We start from the raw sequence: 23181 nt of genomic DNA, 5'->3' as shown, positions 1-23181 counted from the left end.
AACTGTCTCATCAGAGGATGGAAAGCAGAACAGGTTGGACAACTCTCCTGGCCAAGCTTTGCAGCAAGTGTCTGGGTCTGTGGATGCACTAAGGTGGACTTGGTCAGCCAACAGACCTTTGATAGATTTCCTGCAACAAAGCTAACAATGTCTAAGAACTAACACAATTGTTCAGCTCAACTAACATCTTGAGAATATTCTTCCCCAAATCAAGGTCTCTAAGATCACAAACACACACACACACACACACACACACATACACACACACACAAACTTCAAGCATTTGTCCCACCCACCTTCCTCCATACCTCAACTTCCTGCACCCTAATCGGAGTAACCAGAGGGCCACATGGGTGTGCATCCCTCTCAGCTATGTAAACAATATTAAAAATAAAACAAAAAAATTTTTTAATCTGCATGGAAATAAATCTGGAAGCAGCTTTTCAGATTTAAAAAAAAAAGTGCAATTCCTAAGCTAAAAGTGAATAATTAAAATGCAAAACTCAATTCAGTTTCAGAGCAGTGCTTTCCTCCAGATACTGAAACTTACTCCCCAATGCGACAGCAAGAACAGGTGGTGCCATGGGGAGGCTACTGAGTCTGGAGGACTCCACCCTCATGAATGGCATTATGGTCCTTTTCCCACCCCTTTGTCCTATGACAACTCAACAAGGCACCATCTTTCAAGCAAAGCACGTCCTTATGAGAAAATTAATTTGCTGGTGCCTTGATGTTGCACCTCCCAGTCTCAAGAGCTGTGAAAAACACATTTCTATCACTTACATACTAGTCTACAGTTCCTTGCTCTGGTGACCTGAGCAGATCCTGTTTTCTACCAAGACAGAATCCAGAGCAGGCACCTGCTGCAGCCATTCAGATGCTGCACCACAGTGTACTGAGGGCTCAGTGCAAACTCCGATACTAAATTAAAAACATACATAAAGGCTCGGGTCTCAAAAACATCTGCAGCCCGACTTTTGAAGTTTCCATTTTTGAAAAAATCACCCACTTTCTAAAATCTGTGAACCCAGTATCAAGTCACAATCTTTTTTAAAGATTGATTTATTTTTATTGGAAAGTCAGATTTTACACAGAAAAGGAGAGACAGGAAGGTCTTCCATCCACTGGTTCACTCCCCAAGTGACCGTGATGGCTGGAGCTGAGCCAATCCAAAGCCAGGAACCAAGAGCCTTTTACAGGTCTCCCATGCAAGTGCAGCCTTGAGACATTCTCAACTGCTTTTCCCGGCCACAAGCAGGGAGCTGGATGGGAAGTGGGATTAGAACCGGCACCCATACAGGATCCTGGCATGTGCAAGGCAAGGACTTTAGCCACTAGGCTGCCGTTCTGGGCCCAAAAGTCAGTTTTTTAGCATAGTTTGTGAACATGCCCAGAATAATACAAAATGTGAGCCACTAACATGCGTAATCCCAAAGGAGAGAAGACAGTGCTCCACCTTTATGTTTCAACTCTCACAACAGAAACAAGCACCGTTTACACTGCGTCCTCGGTTTTTAAGCTACTGAGCTTTTGGGTGATGATCTGTTGACTTAAATGGCCTATCTGTGTTGTTTTACCTGCTGAGTTGAAGTATAAGAAGGCCGAGACGTGCCTTGCATGAGATAAGCTATGTGCAGCCTTCAGTGTACTAATTCATGAGTTTAACATCAACAGATGAATGATAAGCAAGTATTTTAAACATTATATATGGATCAGTTGACTAAAACAGAACAGTATTTCCTCTATTTCAGCAATAATCCAATAACTAAGTGTTCATAGGAACTTTTTCTTCCCAAGATTTATTTTACTCTCATGTGAAAGGCAGAGTTACAAAGACAGGAGAGACACAAAGACATCTTTCATCTGCTGGGTCACAAATGGCTGTGATGGCCAGAACGGATGCAATCTGAGACAGGAGCCAAGAGCTTCCTCTGGGTCTCCCATACAGGTGCAGGGACTCAAGGACTTCAGCCACCATCTTCTGCTTTTCCAGGCCATAGCAGAAAGCTTGACTGGAAGCACAGCATCTGGGGCCTGAACCACAGCCAATGGGATATTAGCACCACAGGCAGAGGCTTAGCTATCATGCCATAGCACCATCTTTATGAGGACTTTAGAACATAATTACAATGAATAACGAGAATCAATTACATAAACAAAAGGACATATGTCCAAAATATTCCATCAGCTGCTGGAGAGGGTAAATTCAGAGTGAGGAGGCTAGCACAGCGACACGGTGTGTAAAGTAGCCACCTGCAACCCCAGCTTCCCCTAAGAGTGCCGATTCTAGTCCCAGATGTGCCATTTCCAATTTGGTTTCCTGTTAACGCATCTGAGAAAGCAGTGGAAGATGGCCTAAATGCATGTGCCCCTTGGATGAAACTCCTGGCTCACAGCTTCAGTTTGCCCCAGCCCCAACCATTATGGCCATTTTCAGAGTGAAGCAGTGGATACAGGAGATATCGCTCTCTCTCTCTTTTTTTTTTTCCCTCTCTCTCCCCCATCTCTCTAGAATCCTAGCTTCCATAGAAATAATGCTTAAAAAAAGAGAAAAAGAAAATGCACAGACAGGGATTCAGTGAAAACTAATTACATGAAATGAAAGGTGTCGTTTTGGACCAGTGTTGTGCTGGCTCACGCCCTGGTGGCTCTGTCTCAGACCCAGCAAATCCGATCATGACCTGGGGAAAGCAGCAGAAGATGGCCTGTTATGCTTCCTCTTGGCTTTGGCCGGGGCTTGCCACTGTGGCCATCTGGGAAGTGAACGAGGAGATGGAAGAGGTCTCTCACTGTGTCTCTCCCTCCCTCTCTGTTAACTCTTTCAGATAAATAAATGAGCTTCTCTTACACAAACAAACAAAAAAAGAAAGAAAGAGCCTTGAGCACACCAACAGTACTAAGGGACAAAAGAGACTGATACCTAAGGCTCAAACTAAATCTAAAAAATTAAAATAGAAAAAATTTAATCCACTCTTGAATGAGTCACCAGAAAGACATGCTTACAGATCTTTGACACAGAAAGCATAAAGTAAGCCAATAAGAACAAGCTAAAAGAAACCAGACAAATGCCTTTCACCCTTGAAAGAATGAAGATACCTGGGGTACACTGTGCTTTCCATACTTCCAGAACTTGTTCTGTGACAGCAGAGATTTCAATTTCTCCTCCAGAGAGTCAAGTTCACTATCCGGTAAAAGGCAAAGCAATTTCTTTAATGCCAATAAGGAAGAAGTCACAACCCGATAGAATTTAGCTTCTCTTTCTTCCTCAGGGACAGTTCTTGATGGAAAAAAAAGAACATATATCAAGATTGAGAACAAGCCAAACTACATACTTGGTATATACAGGCATATGTATGCATGTATACATGTGCATATACACACATAATATATACATATATGTAACTATATGTTTGTCATCATTAAACATGTAATACAGTTCCCTTATTTTATTCTTTTATTTGTTCTCTAGCAACTCCTTGTAAGATAATCAACGTTGATTTTAATTACTTACTCCTAATAGTCTAAAAACAGATGAAGAGCTGTGGCTTAGAAAACATGATCTAGTACACCACTTTCAACAGCACATACCAAGCTTATCCTCGGGAACACATATATCTAGCATCTACTCTATCTTATGGATTCTTCTAAGTTTGATTAGAATAGAAGGCATGAAAGAAAAATATTTCCCTTCTCTTTCGGAACTGCTTGTAGTACAACTACTTCAAGCCAGATTTCAAAAAAGTTCCTGCTATACACAAAAGCATGTAGGAAACATTTAAAACATCTCTTTGTAACAGAACCAAATGTGTACCTTCTTGAAAGTCCAAGTTACACTGCGGGTCAATTTGCAAATAAAAGTACTTACTATAGCATGTGCCATGTGGCATTACATTAAGTATTTTCAGCTGTATATTTAGAATCATTCTCTTAAAAAAAAAAAAAATAAATCCCACCGACATTACCATGACTGCTTAGAAGTGAAACAAACCTTTAACACTGGCTACGTATGAACACTGAAACTCACTGTGGGTCACTGAGGGTGTCAGGGGTTTCCTTCAGGAGATGATCTTGCAGCACCTACACCAGGAGAAAAATAACAAGGCCTTGATTCTTCATGGGGAATGAATAGGGCAAAGTTAAGCAAAGCCAGTTAACAAGTCCCCAGGGCCTCCAGGGGACAGGTGTCTGTCCAGTAGCTGCAGTGCCCATATTCCTGCCCGGTTCTCCAGTACTGACTCTATCACCAGTTCACCTGCCTGTTAAAATAGAAAGATGGCAAGTGATGGCTCAAGAAGTTGTGCATCTGCCACACAGGGGACACCTGGGATGAGCTCCCAGCTCCGGCCTGCTGCAGTCCTAACTCGCTGGTGCTTGAGAAGTGAACAAGCACACTGAAGCATTCTTTTTGTCTGTATGTTTCCCTCATCTGTTGCTAAATAGCAAAAGCACACAGAGAAGCTAAAAGATTCAAATTTTATCTGTGTTACTTTTTCTATCAAGCTGCATTTTTTTTTTAGATTTATTTTATTTGTATTTGAACGGCAGAGACAGAGAGAGAGACCTTTCATCTGTTGGGTTACACTCTCCACACGGCTGCAGCAGCGTCTTCCAGGTCTCCCAGGCGAGTGCAGCGGCCCCAGCACTCAGACCCTCTTCTCCTGCCTTCCCAGTTTAATATTAGCACAGAGCTGACTTGGAAGTGAAACATCTGGGACTCAAACTGGCAGCCAAACAGGATGCCTGAGTAATAGGCAGAAGCTTAGCTTGTTATCCCACGGTACCAGCCCCATGCTCCTGAGGCAAAGATAATGTACTTCCTCCTGTTTCCATCAAGAGAAATTTTCTCTACCTGCTTTTGGCCACTTACTCCTCTTTTCTCTTGCACAGAAGAGCTGAGTAGAAAAAAACTCCACAGTAAATCTGAGATGACTCTGCCAGGATACCCACGCATACAGGAGGACGCTTCCTGTGCCCTGTTCCATGCCAGTGAGTTGTGGCACTCTGGGAGATGCCAGCATCACACATCAGGGTGTTCCGAGCTCCAGCTGTTTCACTTCCAATCCAGCTTCCTGCTAATGTGCCTGGAAAGGCACGAGAAGTGCCTGGGCCCCTGCCACCTTTATGGGAAACCCAAACGCAGGAGTTCCACCCTCCTGGTTTCAGACCGGCCTCACCCTGGTCACTGCAGCCATTTGGGAGTGACCCAGCAGACAGAAGCCTGCTTTCTGTCTCTGTGAATCACTCATACATTTTATTTAAGAAAGGAAGGGAAAAAGGCAGTGCAGGATGGGCTAAGTGCCTGGGCACCTGCTGCACATGTGACACAGATATTAGCTGCTGCATCCACCTGTGAGTTTCAAATAAATACATGAATCCTTTAATAAGATGCTTATCAAAATTTCATATAATAAAAATTAGGGGCCTAGCTCGGTAGCATAGTGGCTGAAGTTTGCATGCACCAGGATAGCATATGGGCACTTGTTCATACCCTGGGAGTCCCTCTTCTTATCTAGCTCCCTGTTTGTGGCCTGGGAAAGCAGTCAAGGACAGCCCAAAGCCTTGGGACCCTGCACCCGTGTGGGAGACTGGAAGAGGCTCCCCGCTCCTGGCTTCATATCAGCTCAGCTCCAGCCATTGTGGTCGCTTGGGGAGTGAACCAGCAGTGGAAAGATCTTCCTCTTTGTCTCTCCTCCTCTCTGTATACCTGAACTTCCAATCAAAATAAATAAATCTTTAGAAACAATTGAGAAAAATTCAATTCTCCAGTCATATATAGAGTTTAACCCTTGCACAAGGGGACTTTAAAGAATTTGTGTAAAAGTAACTCATGAAAAACTATGCACAAATTTCAACACCTCTTGTTCCCTCATAAAACTTTTCATCTCATTTTTCAAGTACCCTGTATCTTCTCATATAAAGAAGCAGTAAACAGCGAACTAAAAGAATACACTGACATGGAAATATGGAGAAAATAATTTGAGATTTACTTTGTACACGCTAGGATGCAAGGTGTCTGACTGGCAAGTTGTTTAAGGGCCACAAAAGCACTCTGGCGGGCCTAGCCAGGGGCTACCACAGGCAGGGCTCTAAATTCCTTAAATCTATAGCAAACTAATTTGTAAACTTACATTTTCACCTGCTCTAAATATCCAAATGGCCCTTCACACATATATCTAAATCTTTAGATAATACATGATAAATTTATAAAAACAAAAGCTCTAAGAAACGACTAGATAAACATTCCAAGTAAGGCACACATTTTGTTAAAAACAGTCAATTTTGTCAAACATTATGAAAAAAAAATGGCATTTGACTTACTCATTCTTCTACAATGGCAGCTAACAGAACTGTCATTGTATTATGCTTTATATTCTTTAAATATTTAAAAAACAAAATTACAGAATGGCTCCCAAAACTTACAGTGGTAATTTCATCTTTACAAAATGCTATGGCTTCAGGCTGCTTGGTTGGAGGGAAGGCCGCTTCGAATGCGTCTTTCGCTGCAAACGCGGCTGGCGAGTACGGATCACACTGAGCCATGAGCCAATAGCCCATCAAACTTTTTAAATAGGGAGCCAAGTGTTTCTTTACTTTCAGGATAAGTTTTTCAAAAGCTTGCTGCGTGGCCTCTCGAACCCGGCGGTCGTGGTCCTGTGGAAAACATAAATGTGGCATAAAGAAATGCAATAGAAAAATAAACTCATTTATTTCTAGGCATGCAACAACAGCCCATTACCAAGAATTGCCTATGTACAGAGTAAAACTACACTCAATGTTTTCAAGGATCAAGAACTTGAGGTTTATTCCTCAAATATAATTTCTTGTTTTCTGCCTTCCTTAATAATATTTTCACATTAGATTCCATTCCTTCTCATTTTCTTAGAGCACATAGGCAAAGGACTAAAACTACTGCCAAGATTTATGACAGCTGGGAAGCATCTGGATGGACTTGTACCAATGACCTCATCTGTGAACACACGCTCCACACACTCCACAAATCAATGCAACGCAGTCCGCAGGATCGGTGCTGACGGCACGCCACAGCCCTGAGCAAAACGGAGCCCTTCGACCCCACAGTCTTTGGGACTTCAACCAAAGAACGCGCAAATTCTTAATACTCACAAGTGAAATTTTGCAGAATATTCTTGGCCAATACGGAAGCACTCCTTTCACTGCTTCTGTGTCTCTCTCTGTACACATGGTTCCAAATTCCTGCATAGCCTGAAAGTATTAACACACCAGTAACATTGAAGATGCTGGCAACCGATTATATTCTGTTTTGGAAGCCTAGTGAGTGTCATACAGCAAGAACAACACATTATTTATACTTCTGTCATATGGGATTAATTTGAAGAGTTCCTTCATGGATAACCATGGAAGGAATGGGTCCACTGGACAAGAACAAGAAATGGTTCCAATGGTTCCAAGAACAAAAATAAAATGCATGCAAAGAAAAAGAAAAAAAAACGGTTAAAAAAGAACCAGAATCACATTTCCTGATGGAAAGACTGATGGAAAGGGTCCAGCAAGGTAGCCTAGTGGCCGGGATCCCATATGGGTGCTGGTTCTATTCCCAGAGGTCCCATTTCCCAAGCATCTCCCTGCTTGTAGCCTGGGAGGGCAGTTGAGGACAGTCCAAGGTCTTGGGACCCTCCACCCATGTGGGAGACCTGGAAGAGTCTCCAGGCTCCTGGCTTCAGATCAGCGCAGCTCTGGCCATTGCGGCTACTTGTGGAGTGAATCAACAGACAGAAGATCTTCCTCTCTGTCTCTCCTCCTCTCCATATGTCTGACTTTCCAATAAAAATAAATAAATCTTTAAAAAATTCAATCACTTCAAAACATTTCGGGCAATAAACTAATTTAAAACCCAGAAGGTGTCAAGTAAGCTGAAGTATTATTATGTCAGAAAAAGCAGAAATGTGAAAGCAACTAAAGAGTGTTTACCCACTTGTATACAGAATATGCTAGACCAACATGTTCTAACAAAAGAAGGTTCTGGTCACTTTTATGAAAACTTACTTTTAATTTTGTTGTGACATCTTTCTTAGACAGTTTCCGCAGCACCATCCGGAAGTCAGAATCTACAAGGCTGTCTATTTCTTCAGCTCCCTGAATAGCAGGAACATAGCCCAGGTCACTGTGAGATGTTCCAAACCCTATAAACCCAGGAACTGTGCCCTGTTCTTTGGCAAGGAGTTCTGCAGCTCGGCCACTGTTGGAAGGCTGGAAAGAAAGAAGACACAAGAAGAGTTCAAAACTTAACTTGTAATTTCTTAACAATTCCCATGGTTCAAAATGTTACTATACTTCCAATGAAAGAACCTCAACTGAATTTGAACTGTGGTAATGCAACAAGGTGGAGAAATCCACCATGGGGGGAGGGTTCGGGGAGGGGTGGGGGGAATCCCAGTGCCCATAACACTGTGTCACATAATGCAATGCAATTAATTAAAAAAAAAAAAATGTTACTGAGGGCCCAGTATGGTAGCCTAGCAGCTAAAGTCCTCGCCTTGCATGCACCAGGGATCCAATATGGACACTGGTTCGTGTCCCAGCAGCCCCACTTCCCTTCCAGCCCCCTGCCTGTGACTTGGGAAAGTGGTCAAGGACAGACCAAAGCCTTGGGCCCCTGCACCCAAGTGGGAGACCCAGAGGAAGCTCCTGGCATCTGGCTTTGGATTGGTACAGCTCTGGCCATTGTGGCCACTTGTGGAGTGAATCAACAGATGGAAGATCTTCTCTGTGTCTCCTCCACAATATAATATCTAACTTCCCAACAAAAATAAATAATAAATCTTTAAAAAATACTGTTACTGAGGTACTGTTTTTTCCTAACATAAGCTTTCATTCATCACAGTTTTACTCAAAGATGAATGTTTCTGTCACCGAGAACCTGTCAAAATAGTCCGGGGAGTTACTTCCTCGTTTCTTCTTCTTTAATATTTAAAAGTGACAGTTAGTGAGAGAAAGACAGAAACAGAGAGATCTGTCTTCTGCTGGTTCACTTCCCAGTTGCCTGCAACAACCAGGGTTGAGTGTGGTCAGAGCCAGGCGCTTCATCCAGGCTGCACACGTGGCTGGCAGAGGCCCAGGCACTCGGGCCACCTTCCGGTGCTTCTCCCAGCCCGTCAAAGGGCAGCTGAGCTGAAGCAGACACACAAAGTAGGACCCAATTAGGATGCCAACAGCAGGACAGATTTGCCCTTTAAACACCACCAGTGCCTACTTCCTGATTTATAAACTGTGTAAATAAATGTTAGCAGTTCATTGTGTCAACATAATCGGTATTGCCAGAATTTTAAAATGCGATTAAAAATTGTTAAGAATTTTCATAAACACTATTTTTATGAAATTATTTCCAACTTTCACATAAATAGAATATATACAACTCAGGTAAACTGTGCAGTGCTGTAAAGTTAGCTCACCAATGGATTCCACGTTTTCATTCATTCATCAAATACTTATCAAGCAATTAGCATGGGACCAGTGTAATGACAGCTGTTTGTGAACTGGGAATTCTTCACAGGCATACACACTCATTTACACATACCCAAGGCATAGCCTGAACTGCGTGAGCTGGAAGGCCCGCATCCCACAGAGGTGCAGTGCCAGCTCTCGTACCGGCTGTTCGGCTTTTCATCCAACATCCTGCCAAAAGCCTGGGAAAAGCAGTGGAAGGCTGCCAATGTATCTGCCTGCATATTTGGAGCCTCGCTACTCCTGCAGGACGCCCAGAAACAGACCCCGGCTTGAGCCTGGCCCAGCCCTGGTCACCGCTAGATCTTCCCATGACTGTCTCTCTCCCTCTAACTCTTTCAAATAGATAAATCAATCTTAAATCTAGGGGTTTAAACAATCACAGTAATTTATTCCAGCAAGAAATACCAAATTATAGGTAAAAGTTTAAAGAAGACCCAGACATTCATTCTCAAGCTACCAATCCACATTATTTATCAATCAAGGGAAAAGATAACTCCATAAAGGATAGTAAACAAGTAATGAAATAAATAACATCAATAATAGGACAGAGGTTCATGTATCCCTAATGTTACACACTAGGAAAGACTATCTACAAGCATCGGACTTACCCTAGATCTAATCTTAAGGAAAAAACTAGCAAAGCTAAATTAGGTCAAATAAATGGCTCAGACTCTTGCAAACTAACTGTCATAATAACTGATATATAAATGAGTGACTGATCTTTCATTGAATCTCAAAGGGTTCTGAAAGGCTATAGACTATAACTGGGGCCCGGTGCAATGGCACAGCTGCCCAGTCCTCCACCTCCAAGTGCTAGGATCACATACAGGCACCAGGTCACATCTTGTCTGCTCCACCTCCCATCCAGCTCACTGTTTACAGCTTAAAGCAGTGGACAATGGCCTGAAGCACTGGGATCCTACACTCGCTTGGGAGCGCTGGAGGAGGCTCCTGGTTCCTGGCTCTGGATGGGTGCAGCTCTGGCTTTTGTGGCCTCCTGCAGAGTGAGTCAGAAGATGGAAGGTTTTTCTCTCTGTCTCTCCTTCTCTCCATACACCTGTGTTTCCAACAAAAATAAATAAATCTTTCTTTTAAAAAAGGGGGCTGTGATATAACTGAGAGGCTGACACCCTAGCATATTACACTAGGCCTTTGCCTGTGGATCCAGCATCCCAGATGAGCACCAGTTCATGTCCCAGCTGTCTCATTTTCAATAAAGTTCCCTGCTTATGGCCTGGAAAAGAAATAGAGGATGGTCTAAAGCCTTGGTCCCCTGCACCCGTGTGGGAGACCCAGAAGCTCCTGGCTTCAGACTGGCCTAGTTCCAGCTGTTGTACCCATCTGGAACCAGTAGATGGAAGATCCTGGGTTGTTTCTCCTCTCTAACTCTTGCCTTTCAAATCAAAATCACAACAGATCTAAAAAAGAAAAAATACAACTTAAGAACAGGGGCCAGCACAATGACTCAATTGGCTAATCCTCTACCTGCAAACATCAGCATCCTAGACGGACTCCAGTTCGTGTCCAGCTCCCTGCTTATGGCCTGGGAAAGCAGTGATGGATGGCTCAGGTCCTAGGGCCCCTACATCCACACGGGAACCCAGAAGCTCCTGGCTCCACTGCAGTCATTTGGGGAGGAAAGATTTGTCTCTTTTCCTCCCTGTAAATCTGTCTTTCCAGTAAAAATAAATAAGTCTTTTTTAAAATGTAAATATAAAACTGCATAAGTTACAGCCTAAGCATGCTACAACTGCTCATGATTACATGGAAAAAAGCATTACTTTAAGAAAACAAAGTATTTAACAATTTAAAGTCTCAATTTCACAATTAACTCATACAGTTCAGCAAAACATAATTAAGAAAGCAGGGCACAGCATGATAGCCTCACAACTAAAACCCGTTCCTTGCAACCACTGAGATACCATGTGGGCACTGGTTCGTGTCCCACCTGTTCCACTTCCCGTCCAGCTCCCTGCTTGTGGCCCGGGAACAGTAAAGGATGGCTCTAAGCCTTGGGACCCTGCACCCACACGGGAGGCCAGAAGAAGCTCCTGACTCCTGCTTTCGAATACACTCAGCTCTGGCCACCGTAGCCATATGCAGAGTGGACCAGCAGACAGAAGACCTTTGTATCTGTCTCTCCTTTACTCTGTAAAATATGACTTTCCAATAAATGTAAAATAAATCTTTAAAAGAGAGAGAGAGAGAGAGAGAGAGAGAGAGAGAGAGAGAGAGGAGCAGGTGAAGTTGCTGCCTGAAGCGCCTGCATTTCAGGAGCCCCTGCTGGAATCCTAGTGTGGCCACTTTCTATTAGTTCCTTGCTAGTGTGTCCAGGAGAGCAGCTGAAGATGCGCAAGCACTGAGTATCTGTGTCTCACACTGGAGCCCAAGACAAAGCTCCCCAGAGAGCTGCCTTCTGACTGGCCACTGCAGGCAGCTGGCGAGTGAAACAGTTGATAGGATACTAATTTTTTTCTCTCTCTAACTGCCTTTCAAATAAATAAACCTTTTTAAATTTTAGCTTATTTTTATTTAAAAGTCCGAGTAACAGGGACAAGGAAAGACAGAGAGAGAAAGATCTTCCACTCATTGCTCCATCCCCAATGGCCATGATCCACGGGTGGAAGTCGGAGCATCTTCCGGTCTCCCACGCAGGTGGAGGGTCCCAAGGCCTGTCCTACTGCATTCCCAGGCCACAAGCAGGGAGCTGGATGGGAAGTGGAGCAGCTAGGACACAATTTGGTGCCCACAGGGGATACCAGAACCACACTCAGTGGCCCAGCCCATCATTCCATGGTGCCCACAATTCAAGTAAATAAGCCTTTTAGGAAGAAGGAAAAAAAGCAAATATGACTAACAGTAACAATTCATGAATCTACGCATAGGTAAAGAATACAAGGACCAGGATTGCAACAAGCAACTGGTGAGGCGCACAGGCCACAAGGTAAATTACTATAACCTTTGACATTCTTATTATGTTAAACATCTCAAGTTACAGAGCCAAGAAAATGTAGCGATGAAAGCGCTACAATGAACTGAATCAAACAGTGGGGAAGCTTTCCCTAATAACTGCACTGCGCTACCACAAACCCTGCATCTACAGCATCACAACATCCCAAAGCGTGTGGGGTTTACCCGAATCTACTCAAAACGAGTATGGATGAACTTGCACCATATGCCGGTCTGTGTTTCAGGCTCCAAGATTACAGTCGTGGGAAGTAAACACCTACTTTCAAATCACTTTTTAGTGCAGCTAGATGGTCAACTACAATCGTAGGTGTAATGTCACCTGCAGTGGAGTCCAATAAAACCCGAAACAGGCTTTGCAGAGAGCAAACCTAACAGACCCCGCCATGTCAGCATGGCTGCGGTGGAGCCGAGCAGAGGGTCTGTCTGACACTGACAGTAACGACGGCAAGCCCTGGAAGCAGGCTGGCCTTGATCAGGAGGGTCACCCCAAGCTGCACCCCAAGCTCGCTCCCCCAGCCGCCCGCGGCACCCCGCGCCGCCGGCGGACATCGCAGCTCTGCACGGCGGGGGCTGTGGCTGAGGGACCGGGAAGGGACACGGAGACTCGGCATCGGCTGCACCTGCTGCCCACCGCACCCGCACACACAGCCCACCCTGCACGCGCCGACCCGCGCAGCACTCACCCTCAGGTTCCCCTTGGTTCGCTGCTTGTTCTTCCCGCCCATCGTGCCGGCTGCAGCCGCACTCCCAGCCCCCAGCTCCCGGGTGGACTCAGCCGGATCACAACTTCCGGTCCCCGGCGCCGGAAGAGGGCTCATTTTAACAACTTCCGTCGCCTGCCCTCCCTGCCCCGAGCCGACCCGCTTCCCGTCCCACCTCCCGCTAAGCCTGTGACGTGGCGTCACTGGATACGCCACAATGGAAGCCACGCCCCCGCAGTCCGGTGCACCTGCAGCGACATATCCTGCTGGCTCCAGCAACAGGCATGACCGTTGCTGGCTGTGAGTTTGGGTCACGTTTTGTAAACAATCCAAATCTCTTCTGTATGCTCCCTACTCATTCGTGAAACGGTATAGCATTTGAACATTTTTTTTAGTCCTTAAATCCACACTCAATAAATTGGAATTTGTCTTATCCTTAAATTTGGTTCTCTAGCATTGTCCATCTGCTGAAGTGCACCACGATAAATCCAGGTGCACAAGCCACTCTCCTCAGAGTAATCTTTCTCCCCTTCATCCCTCTGTCCACTAAATCCCCGGATTCTCCTGCATGTCTGACAAAGGCATCCCTCGTCCCCCGTATTCATCACCTCTAACCAAGCCCAGACGCTCACCTTGGCAATAGCCAACTGTTTTTGCACACATGCATTCTCACTTCAGTCCAGGGTTCGTGCTGAACCCAGAAGAATCCGATGAAACTGTCCTGCAAGATCATGCATTGCAGCATCTAATCTTGGGCCCTTCTGCCTGTCATGTGACAAGGATGAGCCTCAATAGCCTAGTTGAATCTCTCAGTAGTGTCACAGGCTTTCCAGCTCCAGGGCCTTCATTTGGTTCTTTTGGGGGAAAGCTTTTTACCACTTGATTTTCCACCCAGTCGTCTAGTCTTGCTGAGTTCAGCTTGTCTGGGTTCTGTTACACTCATGAATTTCTGTTCTAATCAAAACTGGGGGTGGGGGTGTGCAGGAGGAGAGTCATTTCCTCTAAGATTATATATTTATTTTTATCAGAAAGGCAAATCAAAGTTATAGGGAAAAGCAGAGAGAAAAAACCTAGAAAGAGCCTGCTGGGCCCGGCGCACCGGATCCCATATAGGCGCCAGATCTAATCCCAGTGGCCCTGTTTTCCAAACAACTCCGTTTGTGGCCTCAGAAAGCAATAGAGGACGGCCCAAACCCTTCGGACTCAACACCCATGTGGGAGCTCCGCCAGAGGCTGCGGTCTCCTGGCTTCAGATTGGCATAGTTTCGGCCCTTGTGGCCACTTGGGGAGTTAATCAACAGACAGAGGATCTTCCTCTCTGTATATCTGACTTTACAATTAAAATAAATCTGAAAAAAAAATAAAAAGAACCTCCATCTGCTAGTTCACTTCCCAAATGGCCACAGTGGCAAGGGCTGAGCTGTTCCAAACCTAGGAGCCAGCAGCCTCCAGGTCTCCCATGCAAGTGCAGGGCCCCAAGGCTTTGAACCATCTGTGATGCTGGCATTTTACATGGGTACCAGTTCATGTCCCGGATGCTCCACTTCTGATCCACCTCTTCGCTGCTTGTGGCCTGGGAGGCAGCATGGGATGACCCCAGTCCTTGGGCACTGCACCTGCATGGGAGAGCCAGAGAGAAGGCTCCTGGTTCAGATCAGCTCAGCTTCAGCTATTCTTGCCATTTGGGGAGGAGCCAGCAGATGGAAGACCATTCTTGTTGTCTCTCCTTTCTGTAAAATCTATCTTCCAGCAAAAATAATTACTTCTTTCAAACAACAACAACAACTTGGGCCCAACAGCGTGGCCTAGCAGTTAAAGTCCTCTTGTTGAATGCACCGGGATCCCATATGAGCACTGGTTCTAATCCCAACGTCTCCGCTTCTCATCCAGCTCCCTGCTTGTGGCCTGGGAAAGCAGTCGAGGATGGGCCAAAGCCTTATGACCCTGCACCCACGTGGGAGACCCGGAAGAAGCTCCTGACTCCTGGCTTCGGATTGGCTCAACTCCAGCTATCGTGGCTGCTTGGGGAGTGAACCATCCGAGGGAAGATCTTCCCTCTTTGTCTTTTCTCCTCTCTGTACATCTGTCTTTCCAATCAAAATAAATCTTTTTTTAACCTTTTTTAAATTATATTTTTGACAATCTATACATAGCTAATTGGGGTAAAAAGGTACAAGAGCTATAGGAAAGTGGGTAAGACTATTATTTCCATATTGTTTCTTTCATGCTTAAAGGGGAATATTAAGGGAGAAGGCCCACCCAACTGCCCATCCTCCCCAGGTCCCGGATGTAGGGTATGCTCCGAGGTTCTTGCTCAAATGGTTTTGATAGTTCAACTGTTATGAATCACTATCAGTCTTGCCACTCCAAGCACTGTGAGATCTTTGAAGAATCCACTGATTGACATAGTCCATCATAGAGTCTCCATTTGTCCTGTATTTCGCTTGCTAACATATAGCTGAGATGTTTGATTGACTTGTTCTGTCTTCTGTCTTTTCTTGGTTAGGGTTCTGAGTCCAGCAGTTCGATTGGGGAGATCCCTAAAGAAACTTCATCTGAGGTGTCCTCAGACCACATTCTTTTTTTTTTTTTTTTAAGATTTATTTTTTATTATTTTTTCAGTGGAAAGGCGGATATACAGAGAAGAGAGACAGAGAGGAAGATCTTCAGTCCAATGATTCACTCCCCAAGTGAGCGCAACGGGCCGATACTATGCCGATCCGAAGCCAGGAGCCTCTTCCGGGTCTCCCACGCGGGTGCAGGTTCCAAAGCTTTGGGCCGGCCTCGACTGCTTTCCCAGGCCACAGGCAGGGAGCTGGAAGGGAAGTGGAGCTGTGGGGATAGAACCGGCGCCCATATGGGATCCCGGGCGTGCAAGGCGAGGATCTTTAACCACTTGCGCCACCGCGCCGGGCCCCAGACCACATTCTTGTATGTATTAGCAAGTACAGGGCCCGGCAGGGTCCATCACCCTGAGCAGCTGGTGGTTGCAATCACTGGGTTGGTTCTGTTTTCACTCCCGACTTCCACTGGAACCAGTGGGTGTTGCAGTCCAGCCTGGTTCTGCCCAGCACATACTCGGCCCTCGCATAAACCAGTGGAAGCTGCAGCCTAGTTGGAGCGACCCACAATAACCCCCACCAGGCCCACCCCCTACCCTGGTTTGCCAGTATGTGTAGCAGTAGTCCAGTCTGTCACGTACATGTCAATGGATATTAAAGCTTTGTTCCCTCTAACCAGCTCCACTATGCAGCCCACACAGATGCTGTTGGGTGTCTGTCTAGCCACCCCAGCCCCTGTCCTAGTTTTCATGCCCTCCCATGGAAGTGGTAACCCAAGAGGGATGAGCCCACTATTTCCCTCCCAGGCCTCTCCCACTTCCAGATTATGCACTCTCCAGGTAGTTCTGGGGTTTGACTTGACAGAATTAGACCCCCAGTGCCAGCTTCTGCCAGCTGATGCTATGGCTAAGCCCAAACAACCCTCACCCACTCTAATTTTGTTTGTACCAGTAGGAATAATCAGCCCAGCCTGGCTTTTCCCTGATCTAGTCCACATGAGGCACACAGGTGTTGTAGCCCTGCTTAGTCTGGTCTGCCCCCATCCCAGCTCACGCTCTCCAGTGGGAGTAGCTATCCAGCAAGGGAACCACCCCTTGTTCCCCTGCCAGCTCTGCCCCCTCTCTTCCTTGTTCTTATGTGTGCTGGTTGGGTGCTGCGGTCATATTCAGTACAGGCAACCTCACTTTGGCATTCCATATTGTGCACTAGTTTTTGTCGTGACTGAACCTGGCTCGACCCACACTGTTCTGGTGCTTGGATTTGCCAGTGGATGACATGAACTGATTCAGCCTGGTCTGCCCCCAACCCCTGCCAAATGTATGCCACAGTGGGAAACTTTCCATGGCCTGTTCTGGACTGTTTTCTATCATGTTTCTTGCGCTTACCTGCCTGGTCTGTGTCCTGCCAGAGGAGTTGCCCAGGTCCCTCTATCAGAACCTCTCCCAATGCCAGATTTTGCACATACCAGGGGGTCCATGAGCCAGCACAACTCAGTTCACCTCCTGTCCTAGCAGGAACAGTGGCTTTTCCTGACTGGCCTTCAACCCAAACTGGTCCTTGCTGTTGGATGTTTCAGCCCAGCCATGGCTTGTCACATTATTTGTTGGAAAGGCACAGAAACAGAAAAGGGTCCTTCTGCCATCCCCTGGCTCACTCCCTATGTAATACAACCCACAGAGGCTGGAAAGGGGGCCCTGATTTCAGTCTCCTGGGTAGGGTCAGGACCCTGATCCATCTCCTGCTGCCTCCCATGTCCGCATCGGCAGAAGCTGATTCACAAGCGAGTCAAAACATCCCAAGCTGCATCTTAATCGCTTGCTAAATGTCCATTTCAAGGATGTTTACGTTGCCGTTTCCACATTTTCTCATTACTTTTTCCTAATAAAAGTGAACAACATTTATTTATATATAAAATGTGGGGTGTCGAAGGGGAGAGGTAAAAGAGGACAGGATAGCAAGATTGCAACTGACAAGTGCCGAATAACAGAAAAAACAAAACTTACTTTGGTTGACCCCAGTTTAAAATCTGGAGAATACCCTGAACCTCGAGGAACAAGGAACTCCTTTTCTTTAATTTCCCTGCTATAGCAAGCTCTAAGAAATGCCAAGGGCTTGGATCATTGACTATTTTTCAGAAACATAAGCTAAAGAAAGAAGTACATCTCAGCAACCCAGCTGCACTTGGCCCATCTCAAGTGTGAGCGTGCGGCTTAGGACTGCAAGCTGACCTTGCTACTTTGGCTGAGGCAGAAATCGTGGCTGCCACTGGGACAAGCCATGGGCTGGCAACACCGGGCCCTGCCCCGCTGGTGGTTCTGGTGCAATGCCGAGCTCTCAACGTGCTGCTGGCTGTGCTGGGGCCCTGCTGATTGAGAGCTGGAACACAAGTGCCAGAGCCTAAGTGAATTGCTCCTCTTTGCTCTCACAGCCAGTGCCATGAGGGGGTTGGTCTGTGATCTTCCGCTGGGAGGGTGGAGGACGCTTCCTGAATGCAGTCTAGCTGAACGGCTTCAGTGTGGAGCTGGTTGTACCCATGTGCAGTGTTTCTACAGAAACTTGGTTTGATCTAAGTACTTGTGATGAATCCTGGAGAAGGGGCTGCAGACCCTTGGGTGCTTTGTAAAATTTCGTTTTTTCAGATTTATTTTATTTTTATTGGAAAGGCAGATATATAGAGAGGAAGATCTTCTGAAAATTGATTCACTCCCCAAGTGACTGCAACAACTGGAGCTGAGCTGATCTGAAGCCAGGAGTGAGGAGCCTCTTCCAGGTCTTCCATATGGGTGCAGAGTCACAAGGCTTTGGGCCGTCCTTGACTGCTTTCCCAAGGCCACAAGCAGGGAGCTGGATGGGAAGTGGAGCTGCCGAGATTAGAACTGGTGCCTACATGGGATCCCGGGCAAGTTCAAGGCGAGGACTTTAGTGGCTAGGCCACCGTGCTGGGCCCTGGTTTTTAATTTCTTTATTTCACTTCAATTCATTTAGATCTATGGGGTGAATTTTAGTTTTTTTGAGGGTGGGTTTAAGACTTGAAGATTAGTATTGTTGATACAGAAATGCTTTTTACAAATAAAATTGACACTAGTCACCGTTTCCTGCTTGTTCTTTTGCCTAATTTGAGTACAACTGTTTTTCTATTTTCTAAGACTTAACATTATTTCTTTTTCTTTTTTAAAAAAAGATTTATTTATTTATTGGAAAGTCAGACATACAGAGAGGAGGAGAGACAGAGAGGAAGATCTTCCATCTGATGATTCACTCCCCAAGTGAGCGCAACGGCCGATGCTATGCCGATCCGAAGCCAGGATCCAGGAACTTTTTCCGGGTATCCCACATGGGTGCAGGGTCCCAAGGCTTTGGGCTGTCCTCGCCTGCTTTCCCAGGCCACAAGCAGGGAGCTGGATGGGAAGTGGAGCTGCGGGGATTAGAACCAGTGCCCATATGGGATCCCGGGCGAGTTCAAGGTGAGGACTTTAGCCGCTAGGCCATGCTGCCGGGCCCAACATTATTTCTTTTTCAATGATTCCAGCTCAGGAGACTTGCATATAACCCATTACCACACTGACAAATTATCTTTGTGGAATAAATACACATAAAACCATACTACAAAGATTTTTAAAAAATAATTTTATTATCTATTTATTTATTTTGCAGAGGCAGACATACAGAGAGAAGAGACAGAGAGGAAGGTTTTCTGTCCTCTGGTTCACTACCCAAGTGATCGCAATGGCTGGAGCTGAGCCAGTCTGAAGCCAGGGCCTGGAGCTTCTTCCAGGTCTCCCATGCAGGTGCAGGGTGCCAAGGTATTGGGCTGCTCTCTACTGCTTTTCTAGGCCCACAAACAGGTAGCTGGATGGGAAGCAGGGCTGCCACAATTAGAACTGGCACTCATACGCGATTCCAGCATGTGCAAGGTGAGGACTTTAACTGCTAGGGTACTGCACCGAGCCCACTACACAAATTTTAAAGATAAATTTTATACATCAACTATATAATCTTTGGTGTTAGTGTAAGAAAAGGATATGGTCAGTATTGCTAGATTCACCTTGTTACTAGTTTCTTTCATTGTGTGTCTTAAATTATATGACATACTCGGGGTCACCGAACTTGTTCTTTTAAATTAAGGGTCTACTTGAAAGGCAAAATTACAGGGATCGTTCCCCACATGGCCTCGGCTGGGCCAGGCAAAACCATGAGCCGAGTTTCATCCTGGGCCTGGAAGCGTGGCCTAGCAGCTAAAGTCCTCGCCTTGAACGTGCCAGGATCCCATATGGGCACTGGTTCTAATCCCTGCAGTTCCACTTCCCATCCAGCCTCCTGCTTGTGGCCTGGGAAAGCCTTTGAGGACGGCCCAAAGCTGTGGGGCCCTGCACCCGTGTGGGAGACCTGGAAGAAGTTCCTGGCTCCTGGCTTCAGATTGGAGCAGCATTGGCCATTGCAGTCACTTCGAGAGTGAATCATTGGTTCGAAGATCTTCCTCTCTGTATATCTGCCTTTCCAATAAAAACAAAATAAATCTTAAAAAACAAACAAACAAGAGTTTCATCTGGTCTCCCACGTGGGAACAGATGCTGAAGTCTTCAGCCATCCCCCTTAGATGTGTTAATAGGGAGCTGGATCTGAAGTGGAGCATGGGATGCTGGCATTGTACCACATAAATACATTAAGGAAACTTCTAGCTCCACTCATACCTCTGTCTTCTATAAGCAAAGTCCAGAAGCAGAGATGGAACTCAAGCTCATAGAAACAGACGAACTGAACACCATCGATGCAAAATGTCACTTATTTGTGTGTCAGGCGGCTGAGGTATACACTAAAACTTTGAAAACATCTAAGTGATACACTAGCTTTCAACTGCTACTAATAGGCTCAGATATCTGAAGAAAATCAAACCATTTCATAAATCTAGAGGAGGGCACGGTTATTGGTTCGGTAGCTCAACAACGTGGGGACTGGCATCTTTGTGATTCTCTTGGTTTTTCTCTCAGGTTTGAAAGGATGCTCCTAGCTCCCGTTGTCACTACTGCTTGTGGTGAAAGAGGCAGCTTAGTTTGCAGCCTATTTTCTTTACCAATGTTTAATTTTTTTATCTACTCAAAAGGCAGAGCAACACATAGAGACACACAGAAAGATCTTTCATCTCTACTGATCCACAGCCTTAGTAATCACAAGCCCCAGCACTGCCCAGGCTGAAGGCAGGAAGTTCAACTTCACTTGGGTTTTCCTGCAAGGGCCTAAGCAGGACACAGTACCTGGAAGCTGGACTGCAATCGAGATAAGTATGTAAAGACTGTCAAAAATAAGGAAAAACAAAATAGGAAAAAAAAAAAAACAAACACCAAAAAAGTGGTGGCTTGACCTGCTGTGCCACAACACATTCCACTGGGTCTGTTACTTTCATTGGGATACAGAAGTTGTCCTGGAAATCCTAAGGCCACGCAAAGCTGTGATACCGGCTAGAAGAGACAGCAATGAACTTTTTCAGGTTCTTTATTGAGGGAGGTAAGGGGGGAGAGAACTGGTATTGCTGGAAAGTTAGATCATCAATATTATCGCCATACACAGTTTTTCTTTCAAAATGAGTAGTTTGTAAAACAAAAAAAAAGGTTTAGCAAAAACTCTAAGATAACTTGAAATTTAATCATGCAGTTTTCAAAAACTGATTCAAAAGAGTTATCATCTTGATTCACACCCCAAATATCTGCAATGGCTGGGGCTGGAAGGATGGGATGGGAACACATTCCAGGCCTCCTAGGAGGTGGTAGGAACCCATTGCCTGAGCCCTCTGGAGTCAGCGCGGGTGGGAAGCTGGGAGTGTAACCAGGAGGTGGCAGGAACCCGCTGCCTGAGCTGTAACCACTGCCCTCTGGAGTCAGCGCAGGTGGGAAGCTGGAGCAGGAGCCCAAACTGGGACTGTAACCCTGGCAGTTCATGTGAGATCTGGTCATCTCAGTTGCTAGGATGATCACCTATTCTCAATCATGACATTTTTAACAAATGTATTTCAGCTATACTGATTTTTTTGTTTGGTTTTCTTCCTTTCAACATTCTACAACGGAACTGTGATTAAATTACAGTGGGACTATCAGTAAACAGTGGGAAACAATCAAAAGGCCTGTAGTGATAAACTATTTGCAATCACTGTTTTGCTGTTACTGTCCTTCTACACCAAAGAACATCTGGAAGACATCCCCACAGCCTTTGACATTTAAGAACTGATAGAGCTGCCCAAAGTCCATATGGTTTCCTCTGGCTCCACTAACATTGAACACTTTCTCTTCAAAAATGGAAAATTTCCTTTGCCTTTGCATTTCGTCATTCGTACCGTCAAAAGGAGTGTCTTCTCGATGGCGAATTAAGATTCTTTTCCAGTTTAACTTTCTGAGTCTGAAAAGACATATTCAAAGTAGAACTTTTTACAAAGTTTATTTTCATTGGCAGCACTGACAACAGAAACTCTGACAGTTATCCATGCCTCTCTCGGGACATAATTTCCTGCTGCATCACCAACTTACCTAGTATTCTCATCATAACGCTCCCCCTTAACCCATCAATTGCCAAAATCATTCCCTTCTACAGAAATAAGGTGATGACTAAATCTCACTGAAATAACTTCTCCAAAACCCACAAAGTCAGCAGGGAAAGAAGACTGGGAGTAGTTGTGATTGTTTCTACAGAGGCCCTTGTTTCACAAGATATTACAAGGTACAGCATCACAAACACGAGAAGGACTGAGATCCACTGACACGAATGGGATCCTAGACCACATCTTGTCAGGAGCTCAATTCCTCCAGCGTTTATTTAGAGGTCTGCTGTGTTCAGTGCGCTAGTTGAAGGGGATCATGCTGACTCTGTGTGATTTCTGTCTTACCTACGGTTTCAACCCTGAATCTCCAAGATGCAACCCTAGGGCCATATTTTCACATCTCCAGCATCTGACTTATTATTAAATGTGATTGTATAAGATACGTGATAGCAAACCTTGACCAGAATTCTTCACAGGCACTTTGCGGGCCTTCTACACAAACAACGCCAGGTTTTCCAGGCATGCTAAACCCAGACAGGGAAAGCTCCTTTGCCCACTCTAGAATATTCTTCCTCTTGTATTTGTTGTAGATGTGATGGCTATATATCCAAAGTCTTGTGAGAATTAGATCGACAGACTGTACTGTGCATCCAGTGGTGGAAGGAGGTAGAACATCTCTGGTAATGTAGTCAGAGGCATGTTCTCTAACCCACTCCGTGGCATTCAACACACACACATCTCCAAGGCAATTCTTTTGCAGGTATGCAGTCAGATCCGTGTTCAATTGAGTCTGCTGTGACCTACTTAACAGCACTGATCTGATGGAAAAGATATGGGGAAAATGTATCATTTCTCTCGGTACACTCTATAGCCAGGGAAGTACTTTCATTGTCAGATTCATTCTAATCTCCAAAGTTGGCCAGAGTTTCTGTAACATACC

General features: G+C 45.4%; 2 protein-coding genes across 3 annotated transcripts in view; both read right to left on the bottom strand.

Annotated features, from left to right (window-relative positions):
- The window catches only part of LOC121167213 (E3 ubiquitin-protein ligase listerin), a 69383-nt gene extending 56137 nt beyond the window's left edge, over window positions 1-13246 (bottom strand). For both annotated transcript variants that reach the window (XM_040996607.1, XM_040996608.1), the window contains exons 1-6: window positions 13137-13246; window positions 8023-8226; window positions 7123-7221; window positions 6421-6651; window positions 4025-4077; window positions 3097-3277 (exon numbers count right to left, since the gene is read on the bottom strand). In XM_040996607.1, coding sequence (XP_040852541.1) covers window positions 3097-3277; window positions 4025-4077; window positions 6421-6651; window positions 7123-7221; window positions 8023-8226; window positions 13137-13178 — 810 coding nt within the window. In that variant the 5' untranslated portion in view covers window positions 13179-13246. The remainder of the gene's footprint in view (window positions 1-3096; window positions 3278-4024; window positions 4078-6420; window positions 6652-7122; window positions 7222-8022; window positions 8227-13136) is intronic.
- A 7943-nt stretch (window positions 13247-21189) lies between these two features.
- Window positions 21190-23166, bottom strand: LOC121167214 (RWD domain-containing protein 2B-like). The gene is made up of 2 exons (XM_040996610.1): window positions 22697-23166; window positions 21190-22102 (listed from the first exon to the last, which is right to left on the bottom strand). Exons 1-2 carry the CDS (start codon window positions 23089-23091, stop codon window positions 21868-21870), a joined length of 630 nt encoding a protein of 209 aa, XP_040852544.1. The 5' UTR covers window positions 23092-23166; the 3' UTR covers window positions 21190-21867.
- Window positions 23167-23181: the final 15 nt, after the last annotated feature.

Source organism: Ochotona curzoniae, unplaced genomic scaffold, assembly GCF_017591425.1.
Source record: "Ochotona curzoniae isolate NIBS_2020 unplaced genomic scaffold, NIBS_Ocur_1.0 patch347, whole genome shotgun sequence".
Taxonomy (NCBI): Eukaryota; Metazoa; Chordata; class Mammalia; order Lagomorpha; family Ochotonidae; genus Ochotona; species Ochotona curzoniae.
The sequence above is the reverse complement of the archived record's forward strand: the minus strand, read 5'-3'. Positions and strand labels throughout refer to the sequence as shown.